The sequence below is a fragment of the Gorilla gorilla genome, chromosome 21 (assembly GCF_029281585.2).
Source record: "Gorilla gorilla gorilla isolate KB3781 chromosome 21, NHGRI_mGorGor1-v2.1_pri, whole genome shotgun sequence".
Taxonomy (NCBI): domain Eukaryota; kingdom Metazoa; phylum Chordata; class Mammalia; order Primates; family Hominidae; genus Gorilla; species Gorilla gorilla.
The window spans coordinates 34,624,928-34,644,974 of record NC_073245.2 but is presented as its reverse complement, the minus strand read 5'-3'; the positions used below and the strand labels follow the sequence as shown (position 1 = coordinate 34,644,974).

The 20,047-nt window shown below is 50.0% G+C and overlaps 1 protein-coding gene across 5 annotated transcripts in view; it reads right to left on the bottom strand.

Moving 5' to 3' along the window:
* Positions 1–208: 208 nt before the first annotated feature.
* The window catches only part of SYNDIG1 (synapse differentiation inducing 1), a 196,772-nt gene continuing 176,933 nt past the window's right edge, over positions 209–20,047 (bottom strand). For all 5 annotated transcript variants that reach the window (XM_055372363.2, XM_055372361.2, XM_004061915.5 and 2 more), the window contains one exon: positions 209–1,446. In XM_055372363.2, the coding sequence (XP_055228338.1) occupies positions 1,288–1,446 (159 nt within the window). In that variant the 3' untranslated portion in view covers positions 209–1,287. The remainder of the gene's footprint in view (positions 1,447–20,047) is intronic.

The following is a 20,047-nucleotide window of genomic DNA, read 5'->3' as shown; positions in this document are numbered from 1 at the left end:
GGTCTCTGTGTCCACTGAGGGGATTAGGACGATCATAGTTACTGGTGGAAATTGAAGCAGCAGGGACTTTTGTTCTCCTTGAGACCCCCCTACTATTTCAGCAGTGGAGGCCTGGGTGGCTCTGCAGTTCCTTAAACCACAAGGGGAAAGTATAAATGAAACCCAACGACAGCTATTCATCAGAAAGAAAAGTCTTAAGCGAAAAAGCTAAAAGATAATTTTTTGTTAAGTAATGAACACTCGTAAAACAGCAATGAAATGGTATTAAAATGTCTGTGATTACTTATTTCTCAGCATTCATCTGGTAACTTAAGCAGCATGAAGCAAGAGTTGCACTTTAAAAAATGACAAGAAAATAGCTATTCATTTAGTCGACAGAGTAAGGCCCATCTCGTTTCCAGGATCACTAGTTTCTGCTTATGACGGGGTGAGCATCCGCCAGCGCGGTGATTGGGAGGCGCCCCTGTGTCTTTAGGCTGAGGCAGTGCCCATAGCTGCAGTGCCTCGAGTTTCCGGAGCAACCGCGGGGCTCTTTCTTGAGGAGTCTTGGGAGGGGCGGTGGCCTGCCTCCCCATCCTAGATCAGCGAGGTCCCAAGAGTGCGTATTGCTGCGGGGTAGCTGTGGAGTGTAGACACGTTCCGGAGGTGGCTTGACATCCTGAGGTGGGGGTGGTGTGAAGGGAAAGAAAGAGGGGCAGGTCCCGGGCTTTGCTGGCTCTGCTTCTCAGGGTCAGGCCAATGGGTCTGCAGAGCAGTGCAGCGGGGCTCCTGCCAGCCGTGGTGTTGCCTCTTTCTTCCCAGCCCCATTCTCATCTTGCAGGGAAGGCGTGTGGACTCGGGGGGGCACAAAGGACTCCAGCAGGGCCACAGACAGAATAGTGACGTGTCCCTTGTCCTCTGCCTATTGCACCGTATTCCATAAAAAATAAACACTTTTTTGGACTGTTTGTATATTGCTAATGCGGTGGCACTCTGGGCACTGGCAGGCTGCAGAGAGCCGCATTGCCATTCATCCACCAGAATCCATCCAGAGACAGCCTTGCGGGCTGGGATCTTTGGAGCTTTCCTTTGGAAGGATTAGCAGTGCCCGTCTGTCTGGTGCTCTACACAGTGCTGTGAACATGAAATTAAAGGATAAAAACAAAAGAAATCCATGGGTAGGAAATCCCAGGGCTTCGTGGCATCATTTGGCAATCATTTGTACTGTACAGCATCATGCGGTATGCCTGCTTCTTCCACGTCCACACAGACCTGGCCCCGGGTGCTCCCCCTCCATTCGCAGGAAGCTCACAGGTGGTTGTTCTTGGAGAGGTAGGCGATGAGGGCCACGGCCACGCCCACATATACGCCAGTCCCAATGGTGATGGACAGCACTGCCAGGAATAGGGCCCGCCGGGAGCTGGTGCTGGCCTGGTGCAAGTCCCCCTTGGCCACGGCTTTGTTGGTCTGCAGAGTTGGAGAAGAAAAAGGAAGTCATTGTAAGCAAGTTGGAACAAGCAGTGAGTGGAGGGCTCATCTACGGCTCCTGATTCAGAAAAACTCATTGTTGATGCAGAGAAGGCTGAGGGGGAAACTGTGCTCACCCCTGCTACGACCAGGGCAGTTCTTTAACTGCAAGAAACAAACGTGGGGCTGGGGCCTGCTGCTGCTCCCCCACACCGCAGGGAAGACAGACTTCTTTTCTACTTGGCCCCAAGGGAATAAGAGAAGGCTGGGAGTAGCCCAACTGAGTTCCATCAGTGTGGGGTCTGGGATCTCCAGCACCAGCACTGAGGGATGGGCTAGATAGGACTCCTCCAGTGCTGCTCTTTCTACCCAAGAATGGTGTGCTTGTTTATTTGAATAACTCATAATTTTCTAAAGCATATTTCTACCTATCTTATGGAATCTCTGCTACCCACTGGAGGTGTGCGGAAGGCAATGACAGTTCCCATTTCCCCGAGAGAAACTCCGGCATAAGATCATGAAAATCACTGGAGGACGCCTGAAACCTTCCTCCTCAGCTGCCTCACCTGCTGTGGCCATGAGTCATTCACTTCCTGACCGTCCCCACCCTGGACATGGTTGGCATTAGTAAAATTCATCCATCAATAAAATCATTTGATACAAAACTAACACCTATATTCCTGAGTGCTCAATGACATAACCAGATGTTGGTGTAATCAAATTCATGATTCTTGGGGTCACGAGGAGATGGAAACATGGAGGTTTTGGAGGCCAGCATGGAGGATCACCGGAGTAAAATGGCTCATTTGGCAGATGGGGTGAGATGCTACCAAAGCACTGAGCCACGGAAGCCCATGTGATGCTGAGGAGGGTTGACTCCCAAGCCACCTGGGGGCCCCCTGTGGGCCCCCTGTGATCAGGACTACCCTGGCAGAATGTCCTAGCTTGTTCTCATGGCCATCTCCAGAAAGCCAGATTTCTACCGGGTCCCATTTCCACCTGAGGTCAGTGACATTACTAGGTTTTATAGGTGAGTATGGGAGTCGGCATGTCATTCACTCAAACACACCGGCTAAAACACACCAACACCTCTGCAGTAGACCAGAAAGGCTCACACTCAGAGATGGCTCATGACGTGAACCTGCATCTTCCATGGTCTCTGAGCTCTGGAAGTCTGTGTCGTGTGGGGAAGGGATGCCTGCCGCTGCTTGGCTTCCTTCTCGCTCCTCTAACTTTCGGATCTTAAAAGCTAGTTTTTATTTTTTTCCTCCCCAACTTTTTGTCTTGGAACTGAGCTTCAGAGCTCACTGTGGACAATTCTGGAGGGAGCAGAGATAAAGGGATGCAAAATGGGAAGCCTCCCAGGACAGTGAATGAATAAATGAATGAATGAATGAAGTCGTGGTGAGCCAAGTCTGTTTCATGCAGCAGTGATCCCACACACGCCCACATCTTAGAACACAATTTCCTGTAATTGCCTTTCCTTAGCGCTAACTGAAAGAGTCATCGCTCATTAGGGTCATGGCTTTGTGTCCCCGCCATGATCACCAGCCTTAGTGCCATCCCCAGGGCTACGCAAAGGGGTGCAGAGAGGAAGGTGGAGCCGCTACAGCTGCCTGGGCACCTGCCAGCAGCATTCATTCCCTGACCCCTGTGGGAACACCCATGCCGGGCTTCCCGAGCTCATGAGGGCTCACACATCTGAGTACCCACTTGCGGAATAGTTGCCTTCCTGCTCACTTGTAAGCTCCCCAAGGCAGAGCCCATGTCTCTCTTGTGTGTTGTGGTCTCCCTGGGGCCTGGGCTGGGCTCTGGGGGGACAGGAGGAATGCGATACTTCTCTAACTGGGGCACAGTTCCAGTCTCTCTGGTGGTGTTGAGGAGGAAGGCAGTGGCACGGGGCTGCCTCTTGACCTCAGTTCTGGCCCAACTCTGCAGGTTCTGCATATAGACGCACCAGAGCTCTCATGCTCAAGCTGGTGTGTCTGCTTGAGAATCACATTTGCTCTTTATTCTCATTCTCCATGCTGGGGGACCTTGATACGCCGGTTTATATGTTTGGCTCTAACAAGAAACCTAGGGAATGTGGTGTGTTAGGGGCCTGATCGCTGGAGATATGTCAGAAACAGCAAACAGATGCAGCCTTAGCAAGCAGGCTGCCTTCAACAACGTCACTCGGCATCTGCGTGTCATAGAAGCCAGAGTTTCTGCGGTGCCCACTCCCGCAAGGCAGAGACGTCATTTACATACACAAAACACACAACGTGGTCTAATGAAGGTGATTTACCTGACGTGAACCTTTTGTCTCAGAAAATGGATAACTGTGGCTGTGAAACAGCTTGCTTATTCCTTTGGCAGGGTGCAAATGGGAAGACACGTTTCCATCCTGACAGCTGCTGGACGAAAGCTCCCGGCTCTTTGACAAGATTTTTGGTGTGCATGAGGGCAGGGCAAACTGTCCTGAGTCCAAGAGTCTCTGAGCTGAAGGCAAGGCTTTGTGTGTAGGTGCAAAAAAGTTTGTCAAGATTGTTATTTCTTGTGGCTGGTTTACCTTCCCTGTCTTTTGCCAACAGGTTGCAAGTGAAGTTTGTGACTATTGGGCTTTCGTTGGAAAATAAGTGCAGGTGGTTAGAAAGAACAGGTGACTGGCGAAGCCCCAAGCAGTGCCCAGTGCCTGCACCTTGTGCCAGCGGTGGGCTGGGGGTAGGGGCTCAGCAGGACCCAAAGACACTATTTCTGCACTGTGAGGGCTCTTCAGAGAAAGCGTTTCAGCTCACAGCAGAGGCAGAGCCTTAACAGCCCAGGGCACAAGGGCTCATCATTGAGAACGCAGGAAGCAGCTGGGCTCCATCGGCAGGGCTGACTGCAGGGCATCAGATGTAGCCCCCAAGGGAGATGTCCTGCACCCTGAAACCCACCAGGCACTGAGCTCCTGCACAGCCCACATTGGAACATGATTTGTGCACTGCGGTTCTGGAATTAAAAGACCTGCTTTCTCTTCCCTAGTTGCAAAGATATGTAGAAGACCCGATTTTTAAATTGAAGAGTAAAAGTAAACGTGCGCCATAGCAATGACAGCTATGGAAGCACCCCCTTCCCGTCCCTCAAGTGCAGCACTGTTCACACTGAGGAAATAAAAGTTACACAAGCAGAGGACGGACAGCCAGAACAAACGTGTTTTAGCTGAAGTTGTCACCATTAGAACTGAGGTCCAGCCACCTCGTATCCCTGCTGGGTCACACCTCCTTAGGTTGAATGGTCACTACCAAGTGGCCAAGTCGAAGGAACTGGCTGTCAAAGGACCGAGAGCTGTTGATCCACATGTAAAGGTCATGCTGGTCATGGCTTCGTGATGAGAAATGACCACTTTGTGGAGGGACAAAGTCAATTTGCATTCCATGGGTGGTAGTGTTTAATGCTGAAACCCACCAGCAATTCTCTCTGGTGGAACCCCCCGCCCTGCCCATTGGTCACATTTTGGGGAATGGTTCTATCTGAAGGGAGCAGCTTCTTGTGAAGGTGGCAGAGAGGTCTGGGAGTGGGTTCTAGGCCCTGCTTCCTTCTGACACTCCTGGTGGATTCAGGTCTTGCTCTAGTTGGGGGAGTGGCCAGGCTGCCCTTGCCCAGTCCCCTCGTGTCTCCCCTTCTCATGCCCACCTGAGGTCCCTGGTTTATCCAAGAATGTATCTTGGCATATGCTGGCATGCTGAAGGCCTGTCCCTCCCTCCTTCCTCCCTCCCTCCTCCCTTCCTTACTTTTTCTTCCCATCTCCCTCCTCCCTCCTCCTTCCTCCCTTTTTTCTCCCTCCCTCCTCCCTTCCTTACTTTTTCTTCCCATCTCCCTCCTCCCTCCTCCTTCCTCCCTTTTTTCTCCCTCCCTCCTCCCTTCCTTACTTTTTCTTCCCATCTCCCTCCTCCCTCCCTCCTTCCTCCCTTTTTTCCTCCCTCCCTCCTTCCTCCTTTTTCCCTCCCTCCCTCCTTCCTCCCTCTTCCCTCCCTCCTCCCTCCCTCCTTCCTCTTCCCTCTCTCCTTTCTACCTCCTCCCTCTTTCCTCCCTCCTTCCTCCCCCTTCCCTCCCTCTTTCCTAACTCCTCCTTCTTTCTTCCCTCCTCCCTCCCTCCTCCCTCCCTCTTCTCTCCCTCTTCCTTCCCTCCTTCCTCCCTCCTCCCTCCCTCCTTCATCCCTCTTCCCTCCCTCTTTCCTCCCTCTTCCCTCTCTCCTTCCTACCTCCTCCTTCTTTCCTCCCTTCTTCCTCCCTCTTCCCTCCCTCCTTCCTACTTCCTCCTTCTTTCCTCCTTCCTTCCTCCCTCCTTCCTAACTCCTCCTTCTTTCCTCCCTCCTCCCTCCCTCCTTCCTCCATCTTCCCTCCTTCCTTCCTACCTCCTCCCTCTTTCCTCCCTCCCCCTTCCCTCGGTTTTCCCTCCCTCCTCTCTACCTCCTTCCTCCCCCCTCTTCCCTCCCTCCCTCCCCTTTTCTCCCTCCCTCCTTCTTTCTTCTGCTCACTTGCTCTGTAACAGAAGGTCCAGCTGGAAGCTCCATCCCAGGCTCCACATCACAAGAGACACACCCTAGGATGGTGACGGGGACCTCCCCGCCCCCACCCCCAGCAGCCTTTGCCTATTTTCTAAACAAGAGAGCAGAACCAATTTAGATGCCTCAAGGCCTGTGCCTCCACAAAGGGTTTGGAGGCTGAGAAGCATTTTGAAGGACTGACGGTGTGCTGAGCCTGGGTCCTGTCCACAGAAGGCAGGCATCTGCTTTTCACTCAGGCTGTGGGGGTGCAGCTGCCGTGGGACACTGCTGGCTCCATGCATGTCTGGCACTGCGGGCGGGTGACCAGCCGGTTCCTGCCTGGAGACTCTGCAAGGCAAGCAGCTGACCGGCAGCCTCAGGGGCGAGGCCAGGAGGGTGCTGCTCTGTGGAGATGAGGCCTAGGTGGTCCCCAGGGACCAGACATGGTCTTGGGTCCTATCCAGTAGAGCCCAGCTGAGGGGCAAGTGGATGGACACACAGGGCCTGTGCCAGCAGGCTGAAGCTGGGGATGCGAAGGTGAGCGTGGGCCTGAGAAGAACCTGCCAAGTGCCCAGATGAGAAAGCAAGCTGTGTACGAGAGCACAAGCCTCCTGTGACAATGTGAGTTGGGGGTGGCTGTGACATCTCTGTCTCCTCTCTGTTCCTGCCAACCGCACCTTGTCCACAGGGGCAGACACTGTGGCTGACGAGTGGGGAGGAGGAGGGGAAGAGAGGAGGCCCTTCCTCCTGAGGCCAGGCCTGCTGTGTGTGCAGCCATGCCCAACCCGTGCTTAGAACATGCTGTACATGGACCCTCCAGCAAGGCCAAGACAAGGCCAAGAGGCAACAGGAAGTGTCACAGACAATGTGGAAAAACCAAAATTCCCCTGCACTCCTGGTGGGATACAAATTCGTACCACCACTTGGGGAAATGGTCAGCATTTCTTATAGCTGAACATATAGATACATCACACAACAACAATTCCACTCCCTTAAATGAGTGGACATAAAGGACATTTATTTGTGTAAATACCCAGTAAGAATTATTCATGTATTCACAAAACACATCTGTAGGAATGTTCAAAGGAATGTTCAAAGGAATCTGACTCATGGTTGCCCTGCCCTGGAAGCCCTCTGAGTGCCAGCGATAGAAGGGCAAGCTGTCGTGACACCCAGATAGTCATGGAATAAATCTCAGAGACACAGTGATGAACAAAAGAAGCCGGACTCGGCATCCTATTATCTACAGCACAAAACAGGCCCAAGTTGCCTCTGCTGTTGGCGTGGAAACAGGTTCATGGATACTTCTGGGAAGGAACAGTAACAGGAAGAAAGCGTAGTTGAAAAAAACTACCTTACTTTAGAAATGAATTCTATCAATAATTAAATGAACAGATAAGAACCATCTACAGAGAATAGAGAAACTCATTTTATAAAACTTGTAAAATCTTGATGCCAAAACCAGAGAAGAAAAGTCAGAGAAAGGGAATTGAGAGGCTGACTTCATCTCTGAACACAGATACAAACGTAATTACGTTGACAAGGCAGCACCTGTCAAGGGCAGGTGTTGCCCGGCTCCCTCTCCAGGCCTCTCCCCACCTCTCCCTGATTTTTGCCTTCGCTCTGGTTGTATTTGCAGTGGCCGTTTCATCACCCGTCACTGTTTTAACACTATTCATCTTCCGGGCCACAGCTTCTCCATGGTACCTTCCCAGCGGCCTTGCCAGCCAGCTGCTGAGGGAAAGGCTCCTGTCTGGGCCCTTGTGTCTCCACCCAGCGCTCAGGATGCTGCAGCATTGATGCTGGCCTCTTTGCTGAATACAGGACACATCACCCACACCTGGCAGTGCCCAGACAGGGCCCACGGAGTGTCATTCATGACCACACGATGATGAGGACGGCAGACTTTCCCCCTACCGTGTTCCCAAGGGTAACTCATGCTCTCCAGAAACATTTCCACGACGGGCAGAACCCCATGCAGGCAGGCCCCAAATCATGGCCGGTAGTCACTGGCTTTATGCAATCCACAAGCTACTAAGGAAGATAGAAATCAGGCGAATCCAGAAAGGAATGAGTTATGTCCAATGCTTCTTTCTGTGGCCGGTGACACCTATTAAAGGGAAGCCCTGTGGGCTCAACAGGGCACAGGGAGGACTTGGCTCCAGTTCGGGCAGTGTGCCACGCTCAGCAGGACAGAACGAGAGGGATTGGCAGCTCCTTGGGTAACCCAGGAAAGGAGGGGGGTGAGAGGAGTTGGAGACCGGGCACAGCTAGGGAGGGAAGGTCCACATCAGAGCCGTGCAGAAGCTCCTGGGGACGGAGATGCTGCTCGACTGTGCCACCTGCTGCGTCTACAGGGCACTTGGGGCATGGCTCATGTGACAGCAGAACCGAATTTTAATATTATTTAATTTTAACTAATTTAAAAGTAAACAGCCACCCATGGCTGGGGGTCCCACACTGGACAGCATGGATCTGGGAGAAAACGAGGCAGATGACCCCGCTGGGAGAAAAGCCTGTGGTGGACGCCTGAAAGGAAGCTCCGGGCGTTGCCGGGCTGTGCGCTTTGCGGGCTTTCCCAGGCCCCTGGGAAACAGGCTCCACACCCACATGCCTTGTGGGAATCTATTTCACATTCAGTGAATCACAGGGGGGTGGGGGTGGGGGGTCATACTCCACACAGTTCGATGTCAGGGTGGAGATAATGAAACAGCTGCAAGATGAAGGACACGGGGGTGACCGTGGGAGGGGGAAGCCCCTCAAAACCTGCAGGTCACTGGGGAAGGGCTTTCGCCCCCCAGGGCACGGCCAGAGCGCCTGTCCACTTCAGGGGTCCACGGCCTGCAGCTCCTGTGTGGAATCTGTCATGGGGAGGAGCACCGGCCATCAGGGACCCAGTTCTCAGTGACCCCAAGGCAGAGTCCACTCCACCGAGCTCCAGTCCCCTGCCGCGTCACTACCTGCCTTTCCCCGAGACACCCTGGAGATGTCTGAAGTGCTGGGCTCTGGGCTGTCTCAGACAGGCCAGGACCCACAGGCTGCCATTTCTCTTCGCTCTTCATGGAGTTTCCGATGAGCTTTTGCTTGTCCTTTGGCTGGAAAACACCCACTGTCGTTTGAGGTTTTGGAAAAATCATGACGTTTTCTGAGGTCTACCCCAGCTGCATTGTTTCTCCTGCAGTCAGTTTTTAGGGGCAAGGTCGCTGTTTCCACAGTCCCCGTCATCCATGGACCAGGGCCAGCACAGCTGGGGGTCCTCAGCAGTTATGCCCTCGCCAGACACCTGCCCCCCGAGATCTGGGACAGGCTTCCACAAGACACTGGCTGCCTCCCGAACTATTTCTCTGGAAATGTATTCCACCATGGGTGTTTTATGGTTCATTTTCTTTCCAGTACCGATACCTGTCTGGCTGGATTACATTTCTTTGCATTATTGTAAAGGTTATTTCCATTATTTATCATCATCTAATGCTGGCTGTGCACTGACAAGATACTGAGAGCTGTACTCGACAAAGAGGCAGGCTCAATATTCTTAATGATAGTAAGAGAAGCTGAACAGCAACTATAGGAACGGGACCCTTTCTCAGGCAAAGGGTCTCACACACAGACCCCCCAACACACATTTGTTGTCTGCATATATTTAGGCCCAGGTCTATTTTTATGACCTCTCACCCCTGCCTTTTTAACAACCCTTATATTTTAAGCCATAAAAAAAAATAAATCTTCTGATGTTAGTTAGGTCTAAATGGCAGGGAGGAGATGGACTGTGAAACCAAATGTACAGACTGTGTTGGTTACAACCCAACTCAAACACCAGAGGAAGGCTGGGTCAACGCCTGGGTGCTGGCGCCGATCCCCTCCGCCTCCTGCTGGTCTGAATCACTACATCCAAGGGAGGGGACTTCCTCCCAGGGAGGCGTCTTGAGTGTCCTTGTCCTCAAGGCCAGCCCCTTCTGTGGATCTCAATTTACAGACATCACCATATAACAACATCATAAACATACACGGGAACTGCGGCTGCTGCGCCAGGCTGCTGCTGGACCGGGCAGCTGCTATCATTTACTCCATTTGCTGGCTGTGTTTGGCCCTCCTTGCAATGCTATAAAGGAATATCTGAGGCTGAGTAACTTATAAAGAAAAGAGATTTAAGTAGCTCATCCTTCTGGAGGCTGTACAGGAAACATGGCGCCAGCATCTACTCAGCTTCCGGGGAGGCCTCAGGGACTTTTCACTCATGGAGGAAGTAAAAACAGGAGCAAGCCTGTGACAGGGCCAGAGCAGGGGTGTGAGAGCAAGGGATAGGAGGAGCCACACACTTTTACTCAACCAGATCTCAGAGCACTCAATGTCTCGAGGACAGCACCAAGCCATGAGGGATCCGTCCCCAGGACCCAAACACCTCCCACCAGGCCCCAACTCCAACACTGGGGGTTACATCTCAATATGAGATTCGGAGGGGATAAACATCCAAACTGTGTCACTGGCCTCTGGCCCTGGCCAGGGAGAAGCCAGCCTTTGTTTCTCACAGATTCAGGCTTAGCTTGCCTGAGAGGGAGGGGGCTGCGGGGCTGGCACTGCTCAAGTGCGAGCACACAGAGCTCAGGAGAAAGCGAAGCAGAGATGGGAGCCCCTGAGGAGGGCGAGGCGCACTTGTGATCTGGTCCAGGAAGTGGATTTCTGTGTCTGGGTGGCTTCAGCTCGGTCCTGCATCCTGGTGCCCTCTGAATGCTAATGGGGCTGCCCATGGTGCTTCACCTTCCTCCAGGTGAGTAGCTGGGTCCACCCCAGCAGCCCACCTTCTGCAAACGCCTCCTGGCCCTCCTCACCAGTGCCCCTCAGCACGCCTGCTTTCCTCAGGGCACCACAGGGTCCAGCATGCAGGCCGTTTAGGAACAGGAAGGATCCTAAAATCATGAGATATTCTATTATTAAATCAGAATTATGGCTAGAATCAGTGGGACTGACAACTGTCACTCTCCTTATTCGTCAGATCCAAATAGCAGTAAATGGTCACACACTTCATATAGACTTTTCCTGTGCCCTTCATTCTTCTTTAAAATGTGATATACATCTCCCATATGACTGTATACCAAGTGGAACACTCATAGAGAAGTGCTCTGTGCATCAGTACACAGCTTAGTGAAGCCCCACCACATATGTAACCAGCACTGGCACTAAGAACAGCACCGAATAACCCCCAAGGCCTTCCTGTGCCCCCTCACTGTCCCTCATCCTCAGCGGTGCCCACTTTGCTGAATTACAACAGCCCAGATTCTGTTTGCCTGCTTTGGAACGCCCTATAGGTCCCATAGTACATGCACGATGGTGTCTGACTCCTCTGCTCTGGGTGTGAGACTCACCCCTGTGTGTGCAGTGATGGACCATCCGTTCACTAGGCTCTTGTTGCAGGAATGCAATGCAGTCTATTCGTCCATTCCCCTGGGGAAAAGCATCTGAATAGTTTCTAGTTTTGGGCTACTATGGATAGCTCTGCTACGAACATTCTAGTCTTTTTTTTTTTTTGATGAGTATATAGATGTATTTCTGCTAGGTCGTATAGCTAGGAGTAGAATTGCTGATAAGTGTATGTATATATTTAGTTTCTAAAATAGTTTTTATCATCAAAGGAATATGTTCACAGTGTTTGGTAAAATACATGACACCAAAAGGTGTATAGTGTAAAATAAAACACCAGCAGCAATATCTTTGGATACTTCTCTACCTCTGAGGCTCTTTCCCAAAGGCACATTTTGAACTTTCTTAGTGGATCCATCTGATATTTACTTCTTTCTTAAGGAGTTAAACATATTAATTTCTTGATTTATCAATTTGTCAACTACCTATCACTGACCGACTATTGTGGTGGATGAAGAGTTCGCTTTCTTGGAAACCTCTGTCCCTACCCCCTTTGTCACCTCTCCCTTCCTTCAACCCCTAATATGGTCATTATTTTGACTACGTACTTTGTGTTCACTGCTAAGCCAAGTGCACTGGTTTATGCCTTTTTTCTTCTGGCTTCAGTTGCTATAGTTTTTACCACACCCATTAATACCCTCTCAATACATTTTTTCAAGCTATAATCAAACATATCAGATAATCTATTAATTCCTTCTTATTTCCTCCTGGCATTCACACTCCTGGTGTTCTGCTCCAATTGAAGCTGATTACTCTTTGATGTCTCACCTTGGAAATTTGTTTTGCTTCCCTTCGACATTACAGTTTTTGTTTCCTAGACCCCAGGCCTTGTCTCAGGAAAGCTTGTCCCTGCAACACACACCGCAGAAGGCTTCGGAACATCATGCGTGGGTGGCAGACTCTGCGTGCCTGCAAATGGCCATATTCTACTGCCATGTTTGACTGACAGTTTGGAAAAGTATAGAATTCCACTTTGGAAATGATTTTTTTCCTTGGACTTCTGAAAGCCTTGCCCCATACTCTTCTCACTTCCAATTCTGTCAACAGGTCTGGCATCATCTTTATACCCCTTCACTGCTGCAGCTGCTCCTTCTCTCTAGAAGCTCTGATGGAGTCCCCTGCCACCTAGGTGTTCTAAAATGTTGATTTGAAGGGCTTTGATGTTCAATGAATTCTCTAACTCTTCCTTCCTTCCTTCCTTCCTTCCTCCCTCCCTCCCTCCCTCTCTACTTCCTCCCTCCCTCTCTTCCTTCTCTCCTTTCTCTCTGTCTTCCTTTCTCTTGCTTGCTTTTGTCATTGTCCACCTCTCTCCTTTTGTTGCACTTTATGGATCATTTCCTCAATCGTTCTCCAAGCCTTCTATGGGATAGTATTTGGCTATCATATTCCTTAATTTCCTTTTGTTTACTCTTTTTGTTCTCTCACTTTTGCTTTTACACAACTTTCCTTTTTGATTTCAGGAAGTTGATTTCATTCCTTATCTCTCTGAAAATATTAACTCTATAGATTTTTTGAAAGACACTTTCTACTTCCTGCATTGTCTCTCTATCAATCAGAATCCTTCCCCTGACCCTCACCCATTTGTTCAGGTTTCATTTTTTTTCTTTTTTTCCATGGTAGAGGCGCTCTCAAGTGTCAGGAAATCACTGGCTGTTATTTAACATTAAAGATCACCAACAGGCCAATCAGATGCTCTGCATATATGGCACTGATTAACTGGTGAGATTTTCCGTAGTATTGATTAGGCTGCAAGCTGTCTTTCAGATTTCTTTAGCTTCTGTACAACAGCATACATTGTGCATTGGTCTTTTCTCTGAGGACTATTATAGGCTGAATTTTGTTCTGGTGAAATCCTGGACCTCAGTACCTCAGAATGTGACTGTATTTGAAGACAGGGCCTTTAAAGAGGTGAGTAAGTTTAAATGGCATTGTTAGGATGGGCCCTAATCTGACATGAGTGGTGTCCTTACAGGAAGAGATGACGGGGACACAGACCACACCGAGGGATGACCCCGTGAAGTCGCAGCAAGAAGGCGGCCACGTGAAGGAGAGTGGCCTCAGGAGAATCCAGCCCTGCCAACCTCAGGCTTCCAGCCTCCAGAGCTGAGAGAGTTAAATTTCCTTTGTTTAGTCACTCAGTCTGGCATTTTGTTATGGCAGCCCTAGAAGACTAACATAGAGACATTCAGTTTCTCCAGGGACAAATCCCCCAACTTCCTGCCTTGGAGTAAGAGCCAGAGGGGCTAAGGAGCACCGGGGCCTGGGCATTGGAGGGGCCGGGTCCCGCTGATGACCATGCTGTGGACTTTGGTCTGCTCTCACCTCTCGCTGTGCCCTGAGTCACCAAGGCTGGAGGCATTCTGACTGGTCTCCTGCTGGGATTAAGAAACGTCTGCCACCAAGCCCTGAAGATGGGACACAGGACTGGGTGCTTTACCGATTACAACTTAGAAATGCAATGCTTTCAGGTGGATGTCTTCGCCATGTCTTGCCTCACACCTGGAGCTCCCAGCCCTGCCTCCTCACGGTGGTGGTGGAGTGGACTGGCTGATTCCTGCTGCTGTTGTCATGGGGGCTTGCAGATTCTGCCACACTGCACGATCACCACTCCTCCGTGCGCTTTCATCTTCCAAAACCTGCTGACATCTTTGTTTCTTGTTGCTCCACGTCCATTCTCTTTTCCTTCATGGTTTCACATCTTATTCTTTTACCATAACTTAAATAAAGATTTTATGAAGGAGGTGACATAACACACATGTTCAAGTGCCACTAGAAACTGATCCCTTTTTACTTGATGTCTTTCCAGCTTAGGCGGGGTCCAGAGGCGACTCTGAAAGGGTAGGGAGGCAAGCAGCTTCCTTGGAGGTGATCCCAGGAAGTGCCATTAAGAAGGTAGAGAGGTGAGATAGGGAAGCAGAGGAGATGTTGCAGGGTGGGTTAATGAGCAGGGGGTGGCTGTGTCAGCCCCACTGCAGACATCTGGAAGAGTATTCCCAGGGGCTCCCCTCCAGGAGCAAGGAGTCTGGAGTATGTAGCCCCAGTCTCCTCCACCACTGCTTGAGGGCTGCTCCCGTGTGTTCACCTCCCCACATTTCTGGCCCTCCCCTGCACATGGCTGGGCACCCTGCTGTGAGGGAGAAAGCCTCCAACAGAGTCAGGGCAGGTATTTGCAGTTAGAGCCATGAGCGCCAAGGGAATACGGGTGCAGCACTGGTGTCATCTGCTGTGTCTCAAACAATTGCTTTGTCATGTTTCCATTTTCCTATATCACAATCGGCTGAATGAAGAATCACATTTGGTCACTTGGAAACTGCTAAACTTACTGGAGTCACAGCCAACCATGAGCAGGCCGAGGGCTGGACCAGAGCCCAGCGTAGGACAGGCAGAAGCCTCTTCTGATGGCCCTTCTGACTTGTAGGTTATGGAGGAGGAGCTCATATAAGTTTTGTGAACGTTCCTCGGTAAGGCAGCCTGGGATAAGGGGTGAATCCTGGTAGCTGAAAACAAAATTAGGAGGTTCCAGGAGGAAGAGAATTTTGAGCAGAGACTAGGGACAGGCGTGTCTTTGGCCTCATCTCACATCTCACTTGTAGGGGGGAGCCTCAGCTTGTTAATGCTTCCCTTTCAACGCCTCTGTCTGGCTTTCCCGTCAATCCCATTTCCTGGATGCAACCCGAGCGCTCATGCATCATTCTGCAAAGATGACCCCTCTGTGGGGAGTAGTGACTCTTCTAATTATCTACTGCTGGTAACAAATGGTTCCAAAGCCTGGTGGCTTGAACCACAACCATTTTTTTCTGTCTCATAATTCGTGGGTCAGGAATTTGGATCAGACCAGCTGGGAGACTTTTCTACTCCATATGGCATTAACTGGGTCACCTGATGTGGGGTCACTGGTGTCTGGACTGCCCTGGGGTGCCTGAGATGGCTCCACTCACACCTGGTGCCTTGGCCTCTCCAGCACGGTGGTCAGTGCTAGCTGAACTTCCTGTGTGGCAGCTCAGGGCTCTGGGTGAGTGTTGCAGGGGGAAGCTGCAAGTTTCTCCTGGTTATCAGCCACAGGAGACTCAGAACATCACTTCTGCTGTGTCCTACTGGTTACGAGTGACTCAGTGGGGCCAGCCCAGATTCAAGGGGAAAGGATGCAGGAAGCAGGTCAAGAAATGCGTGGTCACCTTTAGTGTACTGCAGTGACAGCCACTCTCCTCCAGTGACGTCCCTTTCACCTGGTGGCCCAGGAGAGGAAGCGTCCTTAGCTCATTATGTATTAGACTTCTAATCTGCACAGCTGAGTAAATTTCCTTTGTTTTAAATATACGTCAAAACAACTCCAATGTGTGCTTTACTGATTCAATCACAAACTTGGCTCATGTGTGGTCGTTTCTCTGCCTTTGCCACTCCTTCTGTAGCAGGACTGACTTCAACTTTAGGAAATTTGGATAGGCTCTTGGTGGGGAAGTTTATAGTGATTAACCCACAATCTCTTGCGTCATCCCCTTTATGACCAAGAGATACATTTGTGACATTCTTGTGGCCTTTATCAGCACTGAATGCAGTCTGTGGCCATGGTTCTAAGACGATATTTGGGGAATGGCCCTGGTAAGGATCTATGCTTACAGTCAGCCTCTTTGCAGGGAAGTAAAATAGATAAATTCAAGACTGTTGGCCTTAAGAGTAAACACATGTGAGCAAACACAAACAAGCTGAAGTGATAAGGAAACATGATAAAAACAAATACACATATGAATATAAGGAGGCTGAGGCAGATGGATTGCCCGAGCTCAGGAGTTCGAGACTACCCAGGGCAACATGGTGAAACTCCATCTCTACTGAAAATACAAAAAAACTAGCCAGACATGGTGGTGCGCACCTGTAATCCCAGCTACTTGGGAAGCTCATTCAGAAGAATTGCTTGAGCCCTGGAGGCGGGGGTTGCAGTGAGCCGAGATCGCACCACTGCACTCCAGCCTAGGCTACAGAGTGAGGCTCTGTCTCAAAAAAAAAAGAAAAAAAAAAAAAGAAAGAAACAAGAAATAAGAGTCATTGCGTGGTCCTTGGGAGCCCTTGGGAGCCAGAAGTGAGCTGTAAGAAGTACAAGACACATTACATTTTCAAGAAACACACATTTGTTTTCACACGATCAAACAGTCCATTTCTACGCATACTGCAGAACCATTACAGCTGGCAAGAGCACACTGGAAACGCTGTCCTAGCTGGGAGGCTGGGCTGGTGCTCTGAATTCTGAGACCCAGTGCTTACGGTAAAGAGAGGGACGTTTTTCTCACATGGAGAATTTGTACAACATACAAGGTTGAATCTTTTTTAATTCAAGTGAAAAAAAAAAAGAATGGAAATGTTTCTGCAAACCATTTGTTTCATTTGGCTCCATGGTGCTGACTACGTACGTGATGACTGCGTGGGAGCACACAGGCAGATACATGCCATGTGGACTGAGGATGGACAGCTCACTATGGTTGGAGGGCTCACCGCAAACTGGATGGGCCATTTAGTTCTAGCGCAGCTGGCAAACTTGCAGATTTCTGTTTATAAACGTGGTGCCTCCTGGAAGGCAGACACAGCATTGTACAAACGCCGCTTTCTAGCTGGTTCACTCTTTATGAGTTTGCTTTCACAACAGCCTTGGGGACTGGTCAGGATGACACGTTATAGATAAGACAACGAAGACTGAGAAAGTGTAAGCAACAGAGGCACACTCACAGAGTGGAACTTGCTTTCTGAACCACACCCAGTGCCCTGCTGCCTGCATGCTACCCCTATTTTGGGTTAGTAGGTAACTGTGACCCAGGGCCTGGCTGACACAGGAGAGCTGTGTTTGTTGGCCCTCCCATGCCCATGCGATCCATCTGTTTGTTGCACTAAATGTATTAAAGATGAGTGTATGCCACAGGGAGCAATGGCTTCCTGCATTTGAATTAGTTTTATTTGCATTTTCTATTTTAATATTCTCCTGTTTTAAATAAAGTCTTTTTCATCTGGTACTGTCACTGGTGTTTATCTGTGAAATATGATAGGTCTTGCATTCCAGCAAGATGGCCAACTGGGATGACATGGGTGACCCCTTTCACTGAGAAGGCACAGAAACCATGTAGCACATGGGTAATTCACTTTCAGGAAACAGGACTGGGGGTGTGTGGCTGAGTTTCTAATGCTTTGAGGGGAGACAGGACGTGGTGTTTGGTCAGGGGAGAACTCATGCATAAATCCCATCGCCTCAAAGAGTTCTTTCCATGAGAGAGGACTAGAAATTCCCCAGTCTCCACCCCATGTTAATAAACCAGCGAGTAAGCTTTGTGTCTGTCCTGGACCGTAAGTGAGCAATCGAGACCTCAAGTCAGGCTAACTATAGGTGTGGGCCCTGAGTTTACAGATACACGTGTGCAAGAGCCCCGCTGAGAAGTTAAACTATAAATGGATCCAGCACTCAAGCCCAATAAAACACAAAGATGGTCGCTAAGGATGATGACAATTTCATAAACTAGAGCTCATAGATTTCCAGCAGGGGAAAGAAAATCCTAGATCTCAATGGAACCACCAAAGAAAATTATAAACTGAATGAGGGGAGTAAACATAAAAACGATGGTCAGCTGAGTGTCCACCCAAAGCAGAACTGTTACTTCCAGGTGGCTCCCCTTCAGCTGTAGGGCCCCCTGCCTATCTCCTCAACAGGATGTCTCCTGATCTCACACAAGCATCCAGTCCCTGGGGGAGGCTTCCTTGGCCCCTGGTTCAGGTCATGCTTCCCTGCACCATGCTTTCACAGAACTTTGCATTCATGACACTTACTAAGTGAATGTTCATTTCCCCACTAGACCATAATCCCCAAGGGAGCATAGGTCACCTTTTTGCTCACCTTTTTTCAACACTTAACATTGCACCTTGCACCTGGATGACATGAATGAAGGATATATCCAAGATATAACTGAATAATAAGAATCAGTACCTTTTCCAACAGAAATTCAAGCAGCATGCTGGTAACATGAATATAGCTATAGTGTCCTCGGCAGACGCCGGCCTCCACCAGCTGTTAGCATCCCAATGCTGACTGCTGAAATGGAATCTGGCTGCTGTGGCTTGGCCTCTGTGTTGCTGCACTTGGCTTGGGCACTCGTTTCTAACACTTGGCTCCTTCTAAGAAGATGGGTTGCTTAGCAACTTCCAAAAACTGTTTGCCTCTGAAGCAGGGAGGCAGCCCTTGTCAGTCTGGTGCTGGGCTCCCTGCTGGCCCTGCTGGCCTCTCCCTGGGGAACCTCCCTGCTTTCAGACTGGACACTGGCAACCAGGGGTGTGCACTCCTAGTTCCACTCCTTCAGATTTTTATTTGCCTGCTGCAAGAATTCCTGACCTGAACTAACCCGGAATGTGTGATGATACAGTGAGACAAAGGAAGTCAGGCCTCAGAACTTACTCTATAGTCAAGTGAAATGAAGATTCAGTAGCTAGAGTGGACACACTGGGAAGGTGCCACATGCTTTGTATGTCCTCAGATCCTTGGTGACACCAGGACACACCCTGCGGGGCAATGGCAGCAGATCATAATCCTCCACAAACCTCCTGTCTTAAAAGGAAAAGTGCCCACTTCAAGAGAGGGGCTTCAGTGAAGCTGAGTTTGCTTCTTCATTGCCCAGAGGCATGTCTGCGAGCCAAACTGCTATGGACTGCATGTATGTGTACCACCCCACCCCCAGCTTCATATACTGAGGCCCTAATTCCAATGAGATGGTATTAGAAGGTGGAGCCATTGGGAGGTGACTGGGCTTGGATGAGGTCATGAGGCTGAAACCCTCAGGATGGGATGGGTACCCTTCTAAGAACAGAAGACACAAGAGTTCTCTCTCTGCAAACTAGTGAGGACACAGGGAGAAGGTGGCCATCTGCAGCCTGGAAGAGAGCCCTCCCCAGAACCTGACCGTGCTAGTACCCTGATCTCAGATGCCCAGCCTCTAGAATTGTGAGAAACAGATGGCCACTGCTTAAACCACCTAGTCCACAGTAACTTGTGACAGCAGCTCAGTCTGACTGATGTGCTGCTCAGTCTGTCCCCAACTTTTCACAATACTCCCTTGCGTGTATCTAGTTGCTGGAAAAAAAATCCACCCATTTCCTGAGCTTTTTATCTCAAATGAAAAAGGGCACTTTCCTTTGGAAAACAGGTTTCAGCTTGCTGGGCCTTCTTAACTGGGATTATTCTCTGAAATGTGTCATGGTGTCACCTGCTCCATCTGGTTCCTTGAAAGCTGCTGTTTCAGGGCTATCCTGATATTTCCACACGAAATTGACAAATGCCTCTCCTTTTCCATGGATGCCTGTGAGCCCGCATCCCCTGTGCCACACTTTGGGATATCCATCATTCCCCTTCCCAAAGAAAGTGTTTGGCTCAAAGAGGATGTTTGTATGATACCACTTTTCCTTTCCCTACTGAGAAGAAACTTGCCTCTGAAGCGTGACTTGATGGCATATGTACCCAAAGCAGATTCCCCCGATTCTGCCGCATGCACTGCCCTGTGTCAGCTCCAGGGAAACAGGTTTCAAGCCACTGAGAAAGTGCTGCCATGTACCCTACCCTGCCCTGCCTGTGTGTTCATATGGTTCTCCACTGTTTAGTTCCCTCGGTTCCCTGGTTGGGAGCAAGATGCAAAATTAAAAGTATATCTACA